Source organism: Struthio camelus, chromosome 3 (genome assembly GCF_040807025.1).
Source record: "Struthio camelus isolate bStrCam1 chromosome 3, bStrCam1.hap1, whole genome shotgun sequence".
NCBI lineage: Eukaryota > Metazoa > Chordata > Aves > Struthioniformes > Struthionidae > Struthio > Struthio camelus.
In genome coordinates this window covers 117,591,216-117,613,940 of record NC_090944.1, presented here as the reverse complement: position 1 = coordinate 117,613,940, position 22,725 = coordinate 117,591,216, and the positions used below count along the sequence as shown (strand labels likewise).

At 37.4% G+C, this 22,725-nt stretch overlaps 1 protein-coding gene across 9 annotated transcripts in view; it reads left to right on the top strand.

Annotated features, from left to right (window-relative positions):
* EPRS1 (glutamyl-prolyl-tRNA synthetase 1) overlaps positions 1 to 20,967 on the top strand; it is a 41,790-nt gene extending 20,823 nt beyond the window's left edge. For 4 of the 9 annotated variants that reach the window (XM_068939874.1, XM_068939873.1, XM_068939880.1 and 1 more), the window contains 21 exons: positions 923 to 1,059; positions 1,788 to 1,995; positions 2,230 to 2,342; positions 2,967 to 3,084; positions 3,184 to 3,558; positions 4,458 to 4,688; positions 5,399 to 5,647; positions 6,438 to 6,668; positions 7,004 to 7,269; positions 8,462 to 8,513; positions 9,379 to 9,588; positions 9,703 to 9,775; positions 10,612 to 10,691; positions 11,057 to 11,158; positions 11,918 to 12,073; positions 12,191 to 12,388; positions 12,798 to 12,971; positions 15,391 to 15,551; positions 17,732 to 17,810; positions 20,270 to 20,334; positions 20,603 to 20,967. In XM_068939874.1, the coding sequence (XP_068795975.1) occupies positions 923 to 1,059; positions 1,788 to 1,995; positions 2,230 to 2,342; positions 2,967 to 3,084; positions 3,184 to 3,558; positions 4,458 to 4,688; positions 5,399 to 5,647; positions 6,438 to 6,668; positions 7,004 to 7,269; positions 8,462 to 8,513; positions 9,379 to 9,588; positions 9,703 to 9,775; positions 10,612 to 10,691; positions 11,057 to 11,158; positions 11,918 to 12,073; positions 12,191 to 12,388; positions 12,798 to 12,971; positions 15,391 to 15,551; positions 17,732 to 17,810; positions 20,270 to 20,334; positions 20,603 to 20,753 (3,429 nt within the window). In that variant the 3' untranslated portion in view covers positions 20,754 to 20,967. The remainder of the gene's footprint in view (positions 1 to 922; positions 1,060 to 1,787; positions 1,996 to 2,229; positions 2,343 to 2,966; positions 3,085 to 3,183; positions 3,559 to 4,457; positions 4,689 to 5,398; positions 5,648 to 6,437; positions 6,669 to 7,003; positions 7,270 to 8,461; positions 8,514 to 9,378; positions 9,589 to 9,702; positions 9,776 to 10,611; positions 10,692 to 11,056; positions 11,159 to 11,917; positions 12,074 to 12,190; positions 12,389 to 12,797; positions 12,972 to 15,390; positions 15,552 to 17,731; positions 17,811 to 20,269; positions 20,335 to 20,602) is intronic. The other 5 variants (XM_068939876.1, XM_068939875.1, XM_068939881.1 and 2 more) reach the window with 2 other exon arrangements.
* Positions 20,968 to 22,725: the final 1,758 nt, after the last annotated feature.

Genomic DNA, 22,725 nt, shown 5'->3' with positions numbered 1-22,725 from the left:
TTACACTTAAACTTCATGGAAAGCATCCCTTGGGTATCATACCCATCCTCAGAAACAAGTGAACATTACTTATATTTTGAGGTTGGTTTTTTTTTTTTTTTCCTTCACTGAGTGTCCCAGTAGCAATTTGTTATGACTGAGAGATAAAAGTTTAGTTTGCCTTTTCCCCTGTAGTAGATTAGCAAGGAAAAAGGTTTTGAGCAGATACAAGTGAGAATTGCAAATCCTTAAGAGTCAAAAGGTCAAAAGTTTGGTCAGATGCAAACTTGCATATTCAGGTATTGAGACACTGAAAATACTGCTTCCTGTGTATAATGAAATAAGTACTGACTAGAATAAGCAAACTTCAAACTCCTAATTGTTGCTTGTTTAACTGAAATTACTAGCTGAAAACTCCTAGCTGTTTTCCTTATTTTTAAAAATAATCATCTCTGTTGTGCTTTAAAGCCAAATATTTTCGGTGTTCTAAATGACATCCGTTTTGAATTATTACCTTTAAAAATCTATGCAGTTGAAAGAAGGTAATTGTTGTATTTGGTTCTATATTGACTGTATTAAAAAAGCAAAAGTGAGAGTTATGAAATTTCTTTTTAAAGGGAATTTGCAAAGCGAAATAGAAGCTTCAGTAAAACTTCCTTAGTTTTTACCTGTGAGATCTTAAAGATGTGTAGACCTGCTATTAATTATATCGGTGCTAGTGTTTGGCACAGGATATGTTTTTTGGCGTGAGCTGTCAGAGCTGTGCGTGCAAGACTCATGAATCGGCAGCCTGAGAGGCCGTTAGGAACGGCTGCTTTAGTGTAGCTTTCCGTTACTGTAACTCTCTATGCATAAATAAAGCAGTGTTTAAGCTCTCTGTATTAAATATGGTCAGCTTACATAGTAACAGTCTCTCCTTTGAAATCAAAATCATTATTCACAGAACGCTGATGTTGGCTTGAAGCCTGTGTGGTATGGCTCCAGAGTGCTGATTGAGGGGGCAGATGCAGAGACGCTGACGGAGGGAGAGGTGGTTACGTTCATTAATTGGGGCAACCTTATCATCACTAAATTAAACAGGTAACAAATGCTAGGAGTTGAAATTGACTTTACTTTTCAGCTTGTTGTTGTTTTTTTAAGGGGTAACTTGCAATTGTACAATATTTATGACTGGCCTATGTATCTAGTTTGAAACATATCACAAAACTGCATGTTTAGTATAGAACGTATTTTGCTGCACATCTGGATCTGATGTCACCAGTCAGTGTTGATATTGCATGTCCCTCTCGTGCATTTTTCTATATCAGTTCCATTGATGTCTGTGGTAGTACTTCCAGTGTGAAATGGCTTTTTTCAGACAAAAAATACACTGGGAATATAACACATTTCTTCCTGTAATGCTGTTAATGCATCTGCTTTTGTATACTGAAAACTAAACCTATCACAGATTCTGTTACAAAACTGTTTGGTGCAGGGGGAAAAGGGGTGGAAGGAGACCATAAATGTGGTCATAAGTATCTTGTAAATGATACTTTGTGTGCAGGCACTGGCAGAATGGGGTGAGCTACAACAGAGAACATAAAACAAGTTATGTAGAGCTTTTTTCCCATGCTCTTTACTATCTCTTGATATTAAAGAAAAAACTAAGGGAGCCTTTCAGCAGCACACTCTTTCATTTTGCTGTGTCTTCTATGCTTCAAAAATGAACTCTGAACAACTGTTTTTTCATCGATTCTTTTGATGATCTGTAGCATCAAATGAGAACGAATTACCCAGGCTTTACTGTAATCATTTATCTCTTTGTATAGGAATTCAAGTGGAAAAATTGTGTCCCTTGATGCCAAGTTGAACTTAGAGAATAAAGACTTCAAAAAAACCACTAAGATCACTTGGTTAGCAGAATGTCCTTGTGCACCTCTCATCCCAACGGTCTGTGTTAATTATGAGCATCTGATCACTAAGCCGGTTTTAGGTAAAGATGAAGATTTCAAGCAATATATCAACCGAAACAGCAAGGTAAGTTCTCTTCTTCCCTTTATTCCACAAAGCTTAATTTTCTTTTGCCATTGCTATCTCTGATAATTTTTTCAGACTGTAAGATTTTATTGGAATATCTTCAAGTAATTGTTCTGCTGCCCTCGGGATTAACTGCCATTTCAGACCGCTACCACTGTTCTTCAACAGCTCTACTGTAATACTTAGTTTCTTGTGCTCATTTAGGTTTGGACTGATTTCTTTTAACTCTTATAGCAAGAAGAACTGATGTTAGGTGATCCTTGCCTTAGGGAGTTAAAAAAAGGGGATATCATACAACTTCAGAGAAGAGGCTTCTTCATTTGTGATCAACCCTATGAGCCAGTGAGGTAAGCTGCCTAAGAATGGCTTGTGCGGACTCACAGAATTTATCTTTGGTTGCTTGTTTTAATGTTTTCACGTGTGTATTGGCAAGAGTAATATTGTCTGCAGACAATATCCCCTTTACTGCCTTTCTCTGGATTATTTTTCTGAACTCGCGTGGCTTTTGGCTTATATGTTCCGATCTCTTGCAACTGACTAAACCAAGTACATGGCACTCTTGGTGAACTGCAGTTAACTTGGATGCAATAAAGGGAACAGGTTTCCTTGCTGTGATTCTAAGTATGTGAATTAAAAATAATGTTATGTAATAAACAGGTGTTTGCCCAATTAGAGACTACATATACTGTTTCATTATAACAGTTCTTTTACAAGTTACCAAACATCTAAATCACACTCCAATTTCACATAATATTACAATATAACAAAAACTCCTGTACATAACAGGAATCAATACAAATCCTCAATTAAGTAGCTTTTGGTAACTGCAGTTGCGCACAAAGATAAATTTGGAGCATCTTGTAGAAAGCGTAGAACATCTGTTTCAACCAGTGTTTCGTATGTCTCTTGTATTTCTCTTACTGTTGTGGAATAATGTATTAGAAGTGAGCTTTTTTAAAATTCTTTTTTAGTCCCTATAGCTGTAAGGAGGCCCCATGCATTTTGATTTATATCCCTGATGGACACACTAAGGAAATGCCAACATCTGGGTCAAAAGAGAAGACCAAAGCTGAAGCTGTGAAAAAAGAGGTAAACTTGTTTGTTAGGAAGGTGCCATAAAATTTGTTACTATAAAAGATTATCATGCTGAGTACCTGTTTGTTTGTTTGTTTGTTTTTTCCTTTAAAGGCTAGCTCAACTGTTAAAGGAAAGTCTGTTCAACTTGATACCTCTACCCCAGCCTGTACTGCATCTGAAGGCTCCTCCTTGGTCATTTACAACAGGGTGGCTGCCCAGGGCGATACAGTTCGTGACTTGAAAGCTAAGAAAGCAGCAAAAGAAGATATTGATAAAGCTGTGAAACAGTTGCTGGCCTTGAAAGCAGAATATAAAGAAAAGACGGGCCAGGATTATAAGCCTGGAAATCCTCCAGCTTCTGTAACTGAACAGAGCGTGTCTTCAAAGCCTGAGATCTCTGGTACCCTGGACAGCAAAGCTCTGTATGATAAAGTGGCAGAGCAAGGAGAAGTGGTCCGAAAACTGAAAGCTGAGAAAGCACCTAAGGTGGCTGGTTAAATTAGTGTTGTTTTGGTTTCTTTAGCCCATTGTCCTTGCCTCTGGAGGTGAATGGGTGCTTTTGGTTTCGTGTTTTCCTAGTGATCGTTATGATGACTGGGCTGTGTTCTATCATGATGACCTGTTTTTTTTCCAGTTGCCATCCTTTAGCTAGTCATATATAATAAAACTGTTGTTAATATTCATAAAGGTGCAAGTAAATAACCTACATTTCTTAGGCTGCTGTTCTGAAATGTAGACAGGACTCACCCCACAGCACGAGTTTGTTAAATATTTGAATCTAGTCCTTGAAGTTGAAATGTTCTGCAGTATTTATTTATTTTACTGAATATGCTCAAACTGCATGACTTCACAGCAGTGACTTGCTATTTAAAACTTACTTTTTTTTTTTTTTTTTTTTTACTAAAAAAAAAGTTATAGACGTTTTCAAGACATCTTCATAGCTAAAGAGTTTATTGAACGTGTGGAACACTGAGCATAGAAACGCTAGCTCCTGGTAGCTGTGTTTTTTCTGTTCTTTCCAATGCAGAGCAAGAAAATATGGGAAATAATACACTTTGTGTCTGGTGGTTACGTACTTTTATGGTGCCACCAAGACACTATTATCAAAATCTACATGAAGGGGAAAATCTAAACTAACTTAATGTTATAAGTTTATTTAGGCCTGTTAGAGTTGTATATCCCATAACAGAACGTACTTGGCTGTAGTATGAAAATAGTAGAGAATAAATCTTTAAACAGCTAAATGGTAAAGAAAATGGAATAAGTGTCCATTAACTGAGGGTCTTTTCGTAAAAGTATTTAAGGTGCCCTTCAGAATCTCATGTATCTACATCTATGCTATGTTCTTGGCTCTTTTTCCCCCTTCCTTTCTCTTTCTGCTTCAGGATCAGATAGGTGCTGCTGTGGAAGTCCTTTTAACCCTAAAATCAGAATATAAACAACAGACAGGCCAAGAATATAAACCTGGAAACCCGCCTGTGGTCTTTGTCCCTGCTCAGTCTTCTCCTGTTTGTGCTCTTCCATCTCCATGTTCAGTAGACAGCAAATCTCTATACAACAAAGTAGCCGAACAAGGCGAAGTAGTCCGCAAACTTAAATCAGAGAAAGCTTCAAAGGTATAATGGCAGTGAATGCTTCTGAGTGGAATGATATTTTCAGTGTAAACTGAACCCTCACTGTAGGCTTTATGAAACTGGAAGAACAAAGTATAAGGAAATGCTTTAACTTTTATGAAGTGCCTGCCCTAATTCTCCTGAGCTGTTATAACTGACTTCACCAGTTTTATGATAGTACATAGAGAACCAGGAAAGGAAATAAACAGGTTTTGGGAGGGTTTTTGTGTTTGTTTGTTTAATGATACAAGCTGAGTGAAGGGGAATATAGGCTGTAACTTGAAGGCTAGAAGGACAATGATAAATACAGTAATGATTTGGTAGTGGCCAGAAAACCATTATTTATTCAGAGTCTGTATGTTTGCTCCCTTTCTCCAGTGTAAAAAACTATGGGCTGTTGTAACTGCATGGAACTAAACTGCCTAAATGGGGAGCCTTCATGGCACAGAAGTCAGCCCCTCTATATACTGCCCCTCTATATTAGGCCCTTCAGTATGGAACTTGCAAGTATTTTGGTTAAAAAGTTAAATCATGAAATTCAGTACTCCAACTCCTACTAACGTATTAGCTCTGGATGTTTAATTGCAACAGCCATGTTAGTGCTGTTCGTGTAGAGATTATGTTATTGTAGCTGTTGTGTTGCATCTGTGTTGTTTCTTTATTTATCTGCAACTGCTTTCCCCCCCCCCCCCCTTTCTCCTTTCTTACTTCAGGAACAAATAGATGAGGCTGTGAAATGTCTTTTAAATCTAAAAGCAGAATATAAACAAAAGACAGGTCAAGAATACAAGCCTGGAAATCCACCTTCAGCTCCTCCTTGTATACCTACTACTACACTTCCATCTTCTGTGTGCTGCAGTAACTTGGCACCCTCTAGCTTAGTGGATGACCAAGCACTTTATGATAATGTAGCTGAACAAGGGGAAGTGGTACGCAGACTCAAAGCAGAAAAAGCTTCCAAGGTATAATAGTAAATAGAGTAATCAGTTGCAGTTATTACCACGTTTTGCCACTGGGTGGAAATCTTTCACCAAGTAATGATCAAACACTGTATAAACTCCCTTACATTGCTGGTCATAGCTTAGCCATCGAACTTGCGTAGTCTGGTAATGCCCCATGTATCTCCAATACAGGATGCTTCCCTGGCTCCCGAGATACAAAATCTAAATTCTGCTGGTGTAGAAAGTCAAACTGACCTCTGACATTTAGATGCTTAGGCATGAGCATGGTAGATTACAGAAGCTTGTAATGTATTTTACTTTTTCTTTTATCTCCACCTGTCTCAAGTATAGGATCTAATGTGCTGCAATAATAGAATACTTCCCAGAACTAAAGAAATAAATTTGATGATAGCTTTGGAAGCGAGCATGAGACAAATCTTTGTTTTCAGGAGCTGCTGATTGTTGTCCCTAAATTTGTATCTTGTAGAATTGTTTTTTTTTCTGAAAAATTGTTTTTATTGAAAAAAAAAGTTTATGATATTCTTGACTGTAGATTCTGCTGCAGTTGTTAACAGATTGTAGCTAGTCAGGCGGGGCAAGAAGAGCATTCTGGTATAATGTGGTAGCTCTCAAGCATGCTTCTGTTGCTTGGGGGAAAGCTTGCTTTAGCTACCCTGGGATAGCTGCTATTACAGCTCTTCCCCTGTTATGAAGCACTCTGTTTCTTTGTTCTTGGCCTGAAAGTCATTTTTTTAAATCAGATCTCTTTTGAATCCTCACCAGTGCGTCTTGCTATTTGTCCTCCATACAGGAAGAAGTAGATGAAGCAGTAAAACTCCTCCTTTCCCTGAAAGCTGACTATAAGGAAAAGACCGGCCAGGACTACAAGCCAGGACATCCACCAGTGGCTCAAGCTGTTTTGCCCCAAACATCAGTCATAGAACCCAGTGGTCCAGACACACCTGAAGCTAAAGCCCTGTTTAATAAAGTAGCTCTTCAAGGAGAAGAAGTTAGGAGACTGAAATCAGAGAAAGCAGAAAAGGTAAAGACATACATGTACTATAATGTAAAAATGCAAGATATAACTCTAAAAATCTATTTTAAATTAACCATGATTGTAGAAATTAACAATTTGCATTCAGAATAAGTAATATTTGAATGATGAGATCTGAAATCTGCTTTTTAAACTGTTCCTGTCAAAAGCGACCACTAAAATGTTAATGCGGTTAAGTATGTAGTGGCTTGCGCAAAGATTTCTCCTCTAACACTGTGTAAATGTCCACAACGCCATGCACAGGTCTATTTTATTCCTGTGACAGCTTTGTTTTGTTCTTGAGATTGCTATATAGATTTCTCTTTATTTGTATGTCCTTCAAGGATAAGATAGATGCAGCGGTTAAGGAACTTCTTCAGTTGAAGGCCCAGTACAAGTCTGTTGCAGGAGTTGACTATAAACCAGTTTCCACTAGTAGTGCTGATGACAAAGACAAAAAGAAGAAAGAGAAAGAGAATAAGTCTGAAAAGCAGATTAAGCAACAGAAGCAAAATGATGGCCCCAAAAAAGAGCCTTTGCAAGGACAGAGTGTTAATGAGCTCTCCTCAAATGGATCAGGAGAAAGTCAAGGCCCTAAGAAACAAACCAGGTAAAGATTTGATCTTTAATCTGTTTGCTAAAAATCTAAACTGTTTACCTCTGTTCAGATTTAGAGAGGCTTATAAGCTTATAGCTTATGCTTCACTTGAAAGCATGGATATTTGCAAAACAATTATGTTCGTTCCTGTATTCGTGGTCAAACCAGAGTTTATTAGCTTCAGTTGCATCTCAGCATCCTCCTGAGGAAAATTCCACCTAGCCTGTAGAAAACATAAAGCAATGTGCACAGTCTTTTACTGTGGCTCAGCTGTCATTGGGAACTTGCTATGATTCATTATTTGCTTCAGCAAATGAGCTACTGTGTCTTGGTCAGTAAAACCCTGGGGAAAAAAAAGCCTTATGCTTATTTTATTGTACCAGGGTTTCCAAAATATATTTTGCAAGGACCGTGAGAAGTACGTATCCCAGCCCAGAGCAGGGCACTGTTGTTGCTGATGGTGGAACTCTCCAGTGGTGATTCCAGTACATCCCCTCTCCTGCTCCCACCCCAAAAGTTTAAAAACCTTTTCACAGCGTGTATTGCACAACATTATGCAATTACTGTTTCAGATATGTTTATTATATGTTAGAGGCAGAGATGTGTTTATTTTGTACAGAAATTATGCAAGAAAATGCATTTTTCACCCTTAGAACTTCTCTATTTACAGAGCTATGCAAGCTTTACTTTGGCTATTGTTATTTGAGTTTGTTAAAAGCAGGAGGAGTTTAAGATTCTTTAGGATCTTGTAGTTTTACTGGTTATTTTTATTTTGATAGTAGGGTCAGTTTTCCCTCTTAAACAAAATGACTAACGTGTTTAAACAAACAGTGAATTCAAGTTGCATGTGTTTCCTGAAACTGTAGCAGCAAGCTAGATAAGAAATTTAAAAAATACAGAGTAAAACAGCTCGCACGCAGGTCTGGCAGCCTTATGCTCTCGTTAGAGGTGCCTGGATTTTTAATGTGTCAGCCCAGATTTCTTGGATGTAACTACTGTGAGAGGAATTAGAAGAGTCCAAACAGCCAAAAAGAAGCTGAATGTTTTTTGGGAAGAAACTTTGGGAGGGCTGATGAGGAAAAGTTAATTTTATGAAGTAAAATGTTTGATTTCCTGCCCTCTGCCCCTATATTTCTTTTTAAGATAAATTTCACTGGTTAATGCTCTACACAGCACAGATTTAGTTCTTTTCTAATATCCCTAGGCTGGGTCTAGAAGCTAAAAAAGAAGAAAATCTTGCAGACTGGTTCTCTCAGGTAAGCGACCATCAGTTTGAATTAGAGCATTATTTCATTGTCTTGTACATCAAGATCTGTTTCGGCATTAAATCTTACTGTGTGTTTGTTTTTTAATACAAAACAAAGTGCTCTTCCTTTTTTATTTCTTCGTTGCTATTGTGGTCTTAAATAGAAACTCCTAGATTTAAGCGCGGAATAAATTTAAACTGTGTAAAGGATGAGTGTCATCTACTTCACACAAAACCTCCTGTGTGTGTGTGTATATATATGTATATCTGTATGAATTCATCTTTCATTAAATGTACATACCTGTTGTGTAGTGGTAGGAATTTCGCAGACCTGGGAGCTTTATTCCACCTCAAGATGGTGGTATAGTAAAAGTTAGTATCTGTCAATATTGAGGTTGGTGTCTTGTGAGGTGCACAACAACCGTAGAGTAGAGAAGGTTAGATTAGCCTATTTATGAAGGAATGATAAGCAGATATTACCTTTTACTAATAAAATTTTTGCCTATATGCTAAGAAAGTAAAATTTTTTCTGACATGAGCTAGAGACAGTTCATCTGAAAGAACGTTTTGTTGGTTCCTGGATATTAGCTACTATCTTTCACTTGGATTCCTGAAATTCAGTTTTAATTTAAGAGTTTAAATTATCCAGATCTATTATTAAGCTTAATATTTCTATTTAACTTTTTCCAATTATGGATGAGTATATCCGGTTATGAATAGTGTTCTGAAAGCATATTTTTGCTGACTTTTTTTAGGAGAAAGAGTCTGTTTTTAACTAGGAGACATTTCTTGAATTGCATGCCATCAGGCTTGAGTTATTGAATGTTCTTTGTGTGTGAAATTGAAACTTCAGTATCTAAATAACATTTTGAAAGGTGATCACAAAATCAGAGATGATTGAATACTATGACGTGAGTGGCTGCTATGTTCTTCGCCCTTGGGCTTATGCTATTTGGGAAGCTATCAAGAACTTCTTCGATGCAGAGATCAAGAAACTCGGAGTGGAAAACTGTTACTTCCCCATGTTTGTGTCCCAGGCTGCACTAGAGAAAGAGAAGACTCATATTGCTGACTTTGCTCCTGAGGTACACTTCAAAGCATTACTTTAGTCTGAATACAAGAAAACCTAAACACTTAGTCTGCAGATGAGTATGAAAGTAAGTTTTCTGTAAACTTGTTTTGTTTGGTTTTTCCTTTAGGTTGCTTGGGTCACAAGATCTGGGAAAACAGAGCTAGCTGAACCAATTGCTGTACGTCCCACAAGTGAAACAGGTAGACATCTTTTGATGCAGTTTGGTTGTAAAGAAAACAGTAACTGATATAGCATGACTGAATAGCAACTTTTGAGCTGATAAAGAAGAGTTCCTGATAAAGAAGAGTTCCTGTTGAAAAGCTGAAGCACATCTTGTAGGATGTTCTCTATACTTCCTTATCAAAATTTTCTAAAAAAATGCTGCTGATTGCAACAAATTTCACACACACTATAAATTCCCTCAAGTGTACTTTTATTAAGCATTTCAGAATCACTCTGGGGATGTGTCTGTTAGTATCCTGAGGTCTGACTTCCTTTGAATGAAAGAGATGTTTGGTTTTAGTATTGTTTTTAAGAATATTTCTTCGTGTCATAATTCACTTCACTTTTATCACGTACTTTACTACAGCTATGAAACTAGCTTCTGTTAAACGTTCCTTTAAGTAACTTAAATAAACATTTCAAGACAAATAGTTGGGTGAGTTAAATTGAATCAGATATGGTATAGTATTCTGAAACCTCTTGAGGCCAGAGAATTTTTATCTGTGAACCTAGATGTATTTACAATTTCTAAGCCATTGACTCAAATATAGCATTATATGTTAAGCTTTGGAGTGTACTTTGGTCCACTTCCTTTATTAGACCAACAAGCTATCTTCCAAAGACAGGATGAAATTAAAACATCTCTTTAAGTGAAAATACTGTGTGTCAAGACGAAGTATATTTTAAATGGAACTAAAGCGTAAAGATATAATTCTTGTAACAGATAATGTTAAAGTTATGTGTAACAAAAAGAAAGTTTTGGGATAAACTGTCCATATAGTGCAGAAAACCAAAACTTACTTTCTTTTTACAGTCATGTATCCTGCCTATGCAAAGTGGGTGCAGTCACACAGGGATCTTCCTATCAAGCTTAATCAGTGGTGCAATGTTGTGGTATGTCAGTACACAATTTCTCACTGAACTGTTCTAACACAAGTGTAGCACAGAACAATTACTCTGTGTGAGTATAGCATGATAATACTAGTCACAACGCACTTCATGGCAAAAGTATGAATGTGGCTTAGGCCATTTGTTTTCCTCACTGCTTTTATTAAAGTGCATTTTTGTTTATAAGATGATATTATTGAAGGAAACACCAATCAGTAAACAATCCACTTTTTTAACCTTATGCAGAATTTTCTAATTTGTGAGCAAAGCAGCAGTATACTTATAGATGCAGTTTTAAAGTAATAATAATAACACTGAAGGTTTTTTTCTTTATTAAGCATGAATTGTAATGATTTGTTTCCTTTTTGCAGCGTTGGGAGTTCAAGCATCCCCAGCCTTTCCTTCGCACTCGTGAGTTCCTTTGGCAAGAGGGTCACACAGCATTTGCAACATATGAAGAAGCAGCAGAGGAGGTAAAAAGCAGTGAATGTGTTGGTGCTTTTGCTTTCAGAAAGCTATCTTACTCCAGAGCATTACAAGCAAAACTTTTTACTAGGATCTAGTGGAAATCTGTCTCCTTTTCTTTGGGAGCCCTCCTGCAAGAAGGGTTTAATTGAGCAAAGGTTTTTCCATTAAACTAACTTGATTCCACGGCCTTTTCGCTGGGTTACACTGAATTATTTTGACTGCCAGTCTTAAAAATCGCATGTAACTAGAACCTGTTTTTTCTCAAATGTAACCTGTGTGTGAGGCTTTAGTCACTTCAAACAATATGAAATTTGAAGAGAGTGATCTTTATGAAGGATGTTTATTTTCCTTAAAAATAAAAATAATCAGTTCACTTCATAATTCTTAGAAATTTTAACACTTCCTTTGCCCAAAGACAGACGTTGCAGAGAATATCGTGGCATATCTTTTTTTTACCTAGAACTTATTCAAACATTTAGTTGGAAACTAAAAGTCAATATAAGCTTTGATATCATGGCATTTTTTGCAGTGACTTTTCTTGTTTTATACTGGGGTTTATAGTTGTAAATATTTGAATTATAGGAAATAGCTGAAGTCTAAAACGATTGAAGCAATTTTATTTTTTATTCACAATCTTGAGAAGATTTTGGAACGTTAAAGTTTTACATGTCACATTTTTCGCTAATGCTTTGTATATGAAAGTATTTCATGATTTAGCAAATGCAAAACGCGGAGTAATTCTTAAGATAGTATGTTCCTCACAGGTAATGCAGATACTTGATCTGTATGCTCAAGTGTATGAAGAACTCTTAGCAATACCTGTTGTGAAAGGAAGGAAGACCGAAAAGGAGAAATTTGCTGGGGGTGACTACACAACCACTGTAGAGGCATTTATATCTGCCAGTGGAAGAGCTATTCAGGTATGCATATGTTAAGAGTATCTCTTTCAGTAAATAGAGCAAGATGAAAGCCTTAGACTGATAATTGATAGGCTTAACTTTTCATTGAGCAGAATTTTCTGTGTGCAACTATTTCAGGGAGCAACTTCACATCATCTGGGGCAGAACTTCTCTAAGATGTTTGAAATTGTATTTGAAGATCCCAAGAAACCAGGAGAAAAACAGTTTGCATATCAGAACTCTTGGGGCATTACAACTCGAACTATTGGTGTAATGACAATGATCCATGGAGATAACATGGGGTTGGTGCTCCCACCTCGAGTAGCTTGTGTTCAGGTATGTAAAAATGGTCCATAACCTGCCTTACACTATTGTTTCACTTCCTTTTCTGCCTTGAAATTCATGAGCATTTCATATCAGGCACCCGGAAGGCATTCTAGGGATGCTTCTAGGGATTAGGAGCATTAGGAACTGTCTAGTTACAAAACATGCGGTATAAAGTTAATACACATATTAGGTTAGTTGTAGATCTCAGGTACTTGTGGTGGCCAGGTTCCCTTGTATTACATCCATTTAAAATAATATCATTTGTTAACAGTTGGAGGAAAAGGGAAATGTATTTGTTACTTCTGAGATCTTGAAAGAAATTACTTGGCTCTAAGGCCACAATATTGTTTTTAAGCTTTTATAATAAGTAGGAGCTAATTTTATTATAACGTAAAGTACATGTGATGTTATATTGCAGGTTGTAATTATTCCCTGTGGTATCACAAATTCCCTTTCTGAAGAGGACAGAGAGGCTCTGTTGAAGAAATGTAATGAATATCGTAATAGACTTCTTAGTGTTAATATCCGTGTACGTGCTGATTTAAGAGACAACTATTCACCTGGTTGGAAGTTCAATCACTGGGAGCTTAAGGTACATTTCTTCCAGTAAATCTTTCAAAGCACATGTGTGGGGTATGTGTTTTGGCCAGAATAACTTGTATTTTGAAGACTACTGTATTTCTACTAAATTAAAAAAAAAAAAACTCCTACCAGATAATCAGTGATCACTTGTATTAGGGTAATTTCCTTTATTAAAAATGAAGAAAAGATGTTTTCTGAGATGTGCTCTCTCTGCTAGGATGTGCATGTCATTACTGATTCTTGAACTTGCAAGTCTTCACTTTATGTACATAGAAAATAAAATTAATAATGCAAATTGCCTACATGTTTAAAAATCTTTCTTAATGCTAAGTGCCACTAGCTTCACAATAGTATACTCTCTGCACACAATAGAAAGCAGAAGATAAATATGTATAGTGTCAAAAAAGAAAGAAGCATTTTTCTTGATCCCAGAATTACCGTGTTACCCTTCATATAGTAACTGGAAGAAACAATTCTGTTTCAGGCTGTAAGAAGCTTTGTGTGAAGTTTTTAAAAAAAAAAAAAAAAAAAAAAAAGTGAATGGAACGCAGCAGCGCTATTTTAGGATATGAGTAATGTATTGAGTATGTTATGGGATTCTATTTTTTGTTCTGAATTTGAAATTAGTTTCAACATGTTCATCTTCATTGTTGATAGAAGCCCGCTGAGTTGTAAACAGTTCACGTTATATCCAAATTCATCCTTCCTTTCTCTAACCTCTTATATTTTTAAAATGGAGTTCTAATATCAACAATCCGTGTTATTGAAGCTTTTTAAATAAAATTAGATTTACCGAGGAGGCACAGCAGGGAGCCAACTTAATACTTTTTGCAAAATCTACTGAAGTATCCAGCATAAGACATATCTACATGCAACCTTATATTGAAATTATAGCCAACTACGTTCTTAAAAAATCTATGTAAAATCTTGTTCCAGAGTCGTGTTGAGAAATAAGAGAACTAATTTCTGAAAATACTTTGTACTATTAATATGAATTCCATTTTTCCTTGGCAGTCTTCACAGATCTGTGGTAGTAGACCAATATTTTGTCTGGGTGTTCAGCTCACAAAGAGAAAGGCTTCTTGCCCTGGTAGGAGTCTAGCAGTATTCAGAGTGCCTGCAGCTGTGGCCTCACACAGAGCTTATGTGCTGTCTACTTTGATGCTGATTTTATCCAGTGCTAGTCTCTTTTTTTTTTTTTTTTTTTTTTTTTTAATGCATATGGAATTTCAGCCTTTATGTCCCCGAGAAAGAGCCCTAGTATTTTGCCTTGCTGTTTTAAATTTTAACGCAATAAGAACAGGTACGATATGCAAATAACATTTTCGGGCAAATTCAGGCAGAGTGCCCTTATTTTGCTGAGTTTTAATAAGGAAGTTAATTTGTGATACTAATTCCACTGCTCTTTTTTAAGTAGTCTTTATATGTGGCCATAAGGAATCTTTGCTCAATTAGAAAGTAGTATTACAATTAGAAAATGGGATGGAAATGCTAAATACTTTGCACTGAACTTTGATTAATGAAGCCATTCGTTGATTTATAAGCCATAAATTACAATATTTGTTTAGTTTAACTTGCTTCTTGGTGGCAGTTTTAATAGCTGTTTGTGTAGCTTTGCAATAGGAGTAGGAATTTTACCCTTGTTTTTACTATATTAGACTTTTTAGCATAAAGAAGGGGAAGTATAGGGAATCCCTTGGAAGCTCTGAACTTGAAGAGCTCCCAAAGCATGAAATGACTAGAAAGTTTGGATAAATGTCTTTCATTCTCTTATTCACCTGCTGAACACTGTAGGATGTTTGTTGCATTTAACTTACTGATTAGATTTCTCTTGCCTGTATGTAGAAGATGAGAAGTTACAGGATTTTTGTCACCGAAGTTTATGAAGCATGAAAGCTTTACATACAGAAAGCAACTACCTGTTTGCTGTCAAGTTTCTTGTGCAATTAATAATGATGTCAGGGTTGTATTCAACAGAACTTGCTTTTAAAATTTGCTTTTCACACAGCTGGAAGTGTTTTGTGCAGTCGGAATTAAAAGGGATTATTGGATGAACTAGACTTCTAAATGATTCTGAAAGTCTTAATAATCATTTAGATTTTAAAATTGGATTTGCGCTATGTGGGATAACTGTCTTATTTTAACAGTCTTAGTGTAACTTACATGTTGGTAGAGAAGCAATCTCCGACCTAGTGAAACAAGCCTGGAGCAAGGTGTAGTGCACAAGAGGAAAGAAGAAGAGAGTGTTCAAATGGAAAAGACAGAAATGCATGAAAGTAGAATATATGCTGGGTTTTTTTTAAGACTGTTAAGACTATTTTAGCAAAAAAAAAAAAAAAAAGCAAGGAGGAGGGAATTAAACTCTTGAGAATGAACATTGTTATAACTGTTTGGGTTTTGTTTTGTTTTTTGTTCATTTCTTAACAAAGGGTGTTCCAATCAGGGTTGAAGTGGGACCACGAGACATGAAGAACCAACAGTTTGTGGCTGTCAGAAGAGACACAGGACAGAAGCTGACCTTTTCTGAACATGAGGCAGAGGACAAACTAAAACAGATTTTGGAGGAGATCCATGCTAACCTTTACAACAGGTAGACTAAGAAGTGTACTCAACTGCTGTGCTAATCACAGATGCACTTTACCTGTCAGAAGAATTTCTTATTTCTTTGATTCAGCTGTGCAGAAAGGCAAGATGGGTCTACCTTTTTTTTTTTGTGATGTTTCTTTTTTTTTTTTTTCTTTTTTCTTTCTCTTGGTGGAGGAGGATCGGGTTAGAGATCATTTGGGCAAACTTGACACCCACAGGTCATGGGCCCTGATGGGATGCACCCACGAGTGCTAAGGGAGCTGGTGGACATCGTTGCTAGGCCACTCTCGATCATCTTTGAAAGGTCATGGCAATCAGGAGAGGTGCCTGAGGACTGGAAGAAAGCCAATGTCACTCCAGTCTTCAAAAAGGGCAAGGAGAAGGACCCAGGGAACTACAGGCCAGTCATTCTCACCTCACTCCCTGGAAAGGTGATGGAACAGCTCATCCTAGAGGCCATCTCTAAGCATGTGGAGGACAAGAGGGGGATCGGGAGTAGTCAGCATGGATTCACCAAGGGGAAATCATGCTTAACCAATCTGGTAGCCTTCTAAGATGGGACAACTGGCTGGCTAGATGAAGGGAGAGCAGTGGATGTTGTCTCCCTGGACTTCAGCAAGGCTTTTGACACTGTCTCCCATAACATGCTCATAGGCAAGCTCGGGAAGTGTGGGCTGGATGAGCGGATGGTGAGGTGGATTGAGAACTGGCTTAATGGCAGGGCTCAGAGGGTTGTAATCAGTGGCACAGAGTCTGGTTGGAGGCCTTTATCTACTGGTGTCCCCCAGGGGTCAGTACTGGTCCAATATTATTCATCTTATTCATCAGTGACTTCATCAGTGATGAAGGGACAGAGTGCACCCTCAGCAAGTTTGCTGATGATACTAAGCTGGGAGGAGTGGCTGATACACCAAGAGGGCTGTGCTGCCTGCCTTTCAGAGGGACCCGGACAGGCTGGAGAGCTGGGCAGAGGGGAACCTCCTGAAGTTCAACATAGGCAAGTGCAGGGTCCTGCATTTAGGAAGGAATAACCCCAGGCACCAGTACAGGCTGGGGGCTGCCCTGCTGGCAAGTAGGTCTACAGAGAAGGAGCTGGGAGTGCTGGTGGACAACAAGCTAAGCATGAGGCAGGAATGTGCCCTTGTGGCCAAGAAGGCCAATGGTGTCCTGGGGTGCGTTAGGCAGAGTGTTGCCAGCAGGTGGAGGGAGGTGATCCTGCCCCTCTCTTCAGTCGTAGAGAGGCCACACCGGGGGTGCTGTGTCCACTTGTGGGCTCCAGAGTACGAGAGAGACATGGAGCTCCTGGAGGGAGTCCAGCGAAGGTCTGCTAAGATGCTGAGGGGACTGGAGCATCTCTCCTGTGAAGAAAGGCTGAGGGAGCTGGGGCTGTTCAGCCTGGAGAAGAGGAGACTAAGGGGAGGGGGATCTCATCAATGTGTCTAAGTAGCTGAATGGAGGGTATCGAGAGGCTGGGGCCAGACTCTTCTCAGTGGTTCCCAGTGATAGGACAAGAGGCAACGGGCACAAACTGAAACACAGGAAGGTCCGTCTGAACACGAGGAAAAACTTCTTTACTGTGAGGGTGACTGAGCGCTGGAATAGGTTACTCAAGAGAGGTTACGGAGTCTCCTTCCCTGGAGATATTCAGAAGCTATCTGGACACAGTCCTGGGCAACCTGGTATAGGTAACTCTGCTTGAGGAGGGGGGTTGGACTAGATGATTTCTAAAGGTCCCTTTCAACCTCAACCATTCTGTGATTCCTTTGTGGTGAGCAATGTTGTTAACAAGTTGAATATTTTTATCTAGTTAAGAAGTTTCCTGCTGTTCAGATTTAGAACATATGAACATAGAACAAAATATATGTTCATCTGTAGAACTGGTATGTTTCTAACTACAGTTGGTCAATATGGAACTGATAAGCACAAAGTGTGAATAACATGGTAAAATCAGCCACCGGCAACCTGGAGAACAGCCAGTCTGCAATTAGTCAAAATGTTATGTTTTTGAGGGCAAAACTAATAGAAAGCCATAAGCTGATCAAGAAGGTTCTAGTGAATATATGGCTTCTCCTCTTGTGATTTTTTTTTTTTTTTATTTTGTCTGACTGAAAACTTTAGTTCAGTTAGTCAGTGAGGTTATGTGCCTGAAACTACCCTTACTGTTTTTTTTTAATTCCTCCTTAGAGCTTCTGAAGACCTAAAAAGGCATATGGTGGTGGCTAATACTATGGAAGACTTTCAAAAAGAGCTTGATTCAGGAAAGGTAAGGAAATTCTTCTAATTCCACAGTCCTGGTGAGTGCCTTCCCACACTTTCTGTTCATTACAAATGATCGAGGCTAGAAATTTTGCAGCCTATATGTAAATACTGTTGTTATCTTTATCGAACTGTCCCCGCACAACCAAAGCAGGTTCTGCTGTAGACCTCTTTTGTGAGGGAAGGTGTAGGAACAGAAAGCCTTTTCTAGGCTATCAGCATTCGGAGTTCTTAGTCTTACATAACAGGTAACAGCATGCCTTGAATGACTTTAAATGCAGAGCATGAAACTGCAGCATTACGTGTTGCATTTTTATCAGAAAGTGCTTTTTGGAGAGATTAATGTAAATATTTTATTCAGATTAAGATAAACTGCTGTCATTATTCTAATACAAACAATGCAAAACATTTGCTAAATCTTGTAATAGAGTTCAAGTAAGAGTCTAAAGTACGTGCTACTTACGTCAAAGAAGATTTACCTTTATGACCTTAGTAGAAGCCATTGGGTTCACTGAGAACTGCTGGAAACCAGAAACCTCCTTGGGCTGATGCAAAGAGTAACCGATAATACTGGACAATTGAGCTCTACTGAGTTATTTTCATAGGGATACTATACTGACATGAGATCTTAACCCTGAAATGTCACAACCCCTCTGCTTGTGAAATAGTTGATATATTTAGATGAATTTATTCAATTAGAATTCCCAGGGTTGGTCATTAAGGCTTTACTTTTTTTATAAGGAGAGATTAGAGTTTTAGTGTACCAATTAGGTCTACTCTGAAAATTTCAGAATTTCTGATGAAAATCCCTTGAGTGCCACTAATTCCATGGTTATTTTTGTTGACTTTTAAAAGAGCTAGATAAGTTAACCTTTGTTAGTCTTAACCTTCCATCGTATTCTTTTCTTGTTTCTTTATTGCACTTATTTCTTTTGAGTCTTCTTATAAATTGGATTTGATTGTGAACCTCAGAGGAGGAACTAATTTATCCTGCTTATGAAGTTGAGGGTAAAGAATTTTTAGATATTCTTGTGCGTAGGTGCTGAAGTAGTAACACTGCCTTATTTTCCGCTACAATACTAAATATAAGTAAAATATTCTGTCTTCAGAATGTTTTGGGCTGCTTCTGCTGACTATAAAGTATCATTTTCCTGGTACAGGTATCTCCGAAGCACCTGATGAATCTGGGGGTAGACTTAAAGCAAAGCAAAAATTGTAACCTTTGATTAACAAATAATTCTACTCTGTATAAATCTTCACATAGTAGTACTATGAGAGAATTGACCTATTTATATTAGATGACAACTCAAATATAGCTCTAGTATATAATGTAGTCAGACTTGGAAATGTAAAGTTATTTTTCCATTCCAAGTTGAAGGCACTTGCACCATTTTAATACTGAATTTATGAAAGTTTATTTATAATCAGAGAATCTGAATTGAAAAATCCTGAGGTATGTCATTTTGTGGCTGTTTCTCTAATCTACCTGTATATATTGTACAGACAAAATTTTATGGCACATCTATTCTGTGATTTCTTTAAACTATACAGTATTAGCTGTGGCTACAATTTAAGAAGAAACCTTGTAAGGTTAGCTACTACTGATTAATTCCTGTTGTTGTTTTCTCCTTACTATAATGGAAATGCAGACAATTAGCTCCTTTTAAAATGTAGGGTGCTTCTGTGTTCTTTTAAGCTGTATGTAAAGTTTAGTTCAAGCTGATAGAAAATTGCAGCAGTATTTAAACAAAGTTTCATTTAACTAACGGAAAAGATCTAAAAATCTGATAAAGGTGTGTTCCTCTTCAAGGCAATTTGAGAATTGCACTAGGTGTGTAAATTCTTTGAAAGAAAAACACAGATCGGCAAACCTTATTTACTATTTTGATAGAATTAAAATGTCTGCATGCAGATTTGGTAGTTGTTTTTGGCCTCAGCTCATTAGAGTGTACAAGATTATCATTTCAGCTTCATTTTCTCCGCTTTCTTCAGTCAAACTAGCTAACATTCATAACAACAGGTGTATTGAAATACCCTGCCCTTTTTCCTAAGAGAAAAATGTGCTGTTGTCAATTCTGTTAAAATAAGTTTATCTTTGTCTTGTTCAGAAAATATGAAAATTCAGAGTACTGGAATTAAAATGGAAACTTCATGGCACTATCTTACAGTATATAAGCAAGCATTTGTTCTGCAGTTTGAAAGATTTAAACTTTTCCTCAGAAAAACAGCATTTCCTTAGAGAAAATAGTATTTATACTTTCCACAGTTATATCTTGGTTTAAAAAAAAGTATAATAGAATCAGCACCCTGACTTGATTTAAATGCTCCTTTGAATTTGTTTAGTGTTTTTTATGCTTCTCTCACTTTGAGTATATATGAGACCTTAAGGTTTAGGAAGCTTCCTGAGAAAAGGAAGGATTCTTTAGTTGTATAACTGATTTTTTTTTTTTTTTTTTTTCATTTCAGATTGTACAAATTCCTTTTTGTGGGGAAACTGAGTGTGAGGATTGGATCAAGAAGACCACTGCCAGGTAAAATATGACTGAACTGGAGAGGATCTACCAAGATCAAACCCAGAATGTTTTGAATGTAAAACATGAATGTAAGGTTGCTCCAGATATAACACTAACATATAGTCACCCTTGAGTCTTGCTATTCTGCATAAACCAATAAATTCCCTCAATTCTAAAGCTTCCAGAGCCATTAGCATGCTTTCGGGGTTTTTTTTTTTTTTTAAATAATACTTTATTGTACCTTTATTCTAAAAGGAATTTATTTATGAATGTGCTTCTATTTCAGGGATCAAGATCTCGAGCCTGGTGCCCCCTCCATGGGAGCAAAAAGTCTCTGCATACCTTTTCAGCCTCTCCGTGAACTGCAGTGTGGGGCAAAATGTGTCTGCAGCAAAAACCCTGCTAAGTTCTACACTCTATTTGGTCGTAGTTACTAAATTACTAGTGTAACCACCTTCTCCTTTATCTCTGAATTGAACTTTTTTTAATAAGACTGAGATAGCCCCCAAACTTATCAGTTTTGCGACTTTTTAAATGATTCAAAAAACAAAGCCATAAACCATAAAACCCCCAGTTGTCAGTCTTAGACTAGCAGTAATTCACAGACTTTTCTGTAAACATCTCTAATAAACATGTATTGTGAGCTGTAAATGCTGTGGTCATTTTTCTGTGTTGCTTAATGAGAAGGATAGAATATGCTTTGCTCATGTCTTTTTTCTTCTTGATGTGCATATGTTCTTTTAACTCTGAGAAAATATCTAAGAAGATTGGAGAGTATCATATATGCTCTACAGTACAGTATAGGGTGTGTACATAAACTTTATGGATAAAATATCTGCTTTTAATTTTGGCTTAAAAGCTTGTATATTTTTCATTTTTCAGTCCAGACTTCCTGCTTTTCTTTTAGGCAAGATGGAAACTTGCCTAAAAGGAAGGATGGAAACAAGTTTTCAAAGAGGGTAGAATTCGAGGCTCCCTCTGGAATCAGGTATTTCAAGGGATATATTCATCCCACCCTCAAACACATGTTTCAAAGGCTGTCTTAAACTAAATGCCAAGTTGGTAGCAAAATGTAGGTGAATGTCATTTCTTGTAAACATTTTGCAAGGCCCTATTTCTCTTATCTTATAGACTGGTAGTTATAGCTGTCTCACAGTGATACTGCAATGAGTAATGCAAAGACAATCCGAGGAGAGGTATTTGTGGTGATAAAGATCTTGGATTGTGGTTGTATGTATAGCAAGTTCCATAAAACCCTTTTTCTTTTCCTTCTCTTACTTTGTGTAACTTTAGGAGAAAAGGTAGAGGTTGCAGAGGTACAAGACAAAAAACCCCCAAACCTATTTCCCTTCTGACCAATAGATTGGTTAAGAAAATACGAGATACGGCTGGCAATAAATGACACAAAATAACTTCTCAATGGCACAGGCTTAGTTTGTTCCTTGCTTTTCCTGTATATTTGGAGGCTGTCTACCTGAACCTGTTTCCTCCAGGAGCTGAGTGAAAAATCAGCAATTAAAAAATTGGGCCAGTGGAATCATCTCCAGCCCTTTCCTGGGACATTATTACATGGCTTCATGTTTCCAAAACCTTGTTTTTATATAGGCATTAATAGTCTGAAAGTCTTAAACATACAGGAGACTTACAGTATTATTCTCAGATCTGCATACTTCTCTGCTTTTCAGAAATATGTAAAATGTTTGCCCTTGTGTAGATTCATGTGGCCAGCCTTCCTAGTCAAAATGTTGAATATCAAATTGAAGCAGTGGCCTGTCCAGCTTAGGATCATGCATCTTGGGATAGTACCACAGTGTTTCAAGTGAAGTGCAAAAATAATGAACTATTTCAAGCTGATTTCAGATCAGCTTGCTCAGAAAGCTTAAGCACTTGGAAATTCTTTGTAGTGTTCCTCAGATGGCGATTAGTCCTGAAACGTTTTTCTGTTACATCTCAAAATCATCTGTTTCATTTTCATCTGGCTAGATATTTTCTAACTAGCTAGACAAAGTCTCATGGGTAATATTTATCAAAGCATTTGGGGATGATAACTACAACGCATACATTCATCTTTCTCAGTTAATGTAATGTAAGAATGGCCCTAAGGTTTTTCTAGCCTTATATCCTGTCTCCAGCACTGACTATAGAAGTATGCTTTGAGAAAGAGTTTAAGTAGTAAGAGTAGTGATGTTCTTCCAGCCTCAAGTGATGGCTAGTTGGGACTGTTCTGAAGAGGCGTTGCCTACTTTAGCACTTGCATGCTGGATGCTGAGGGGAGGAGGTGATCTCGAGCTTCAATGATCTCGAGCATAGGAGACAAAAGAGCACAAAGAAGATATGTCAGAGCAAAACAATTAGTAAGAACAAACAAGCATTTTTAGCCCCTACTGAAACTCTGCAACACTGGTCGTT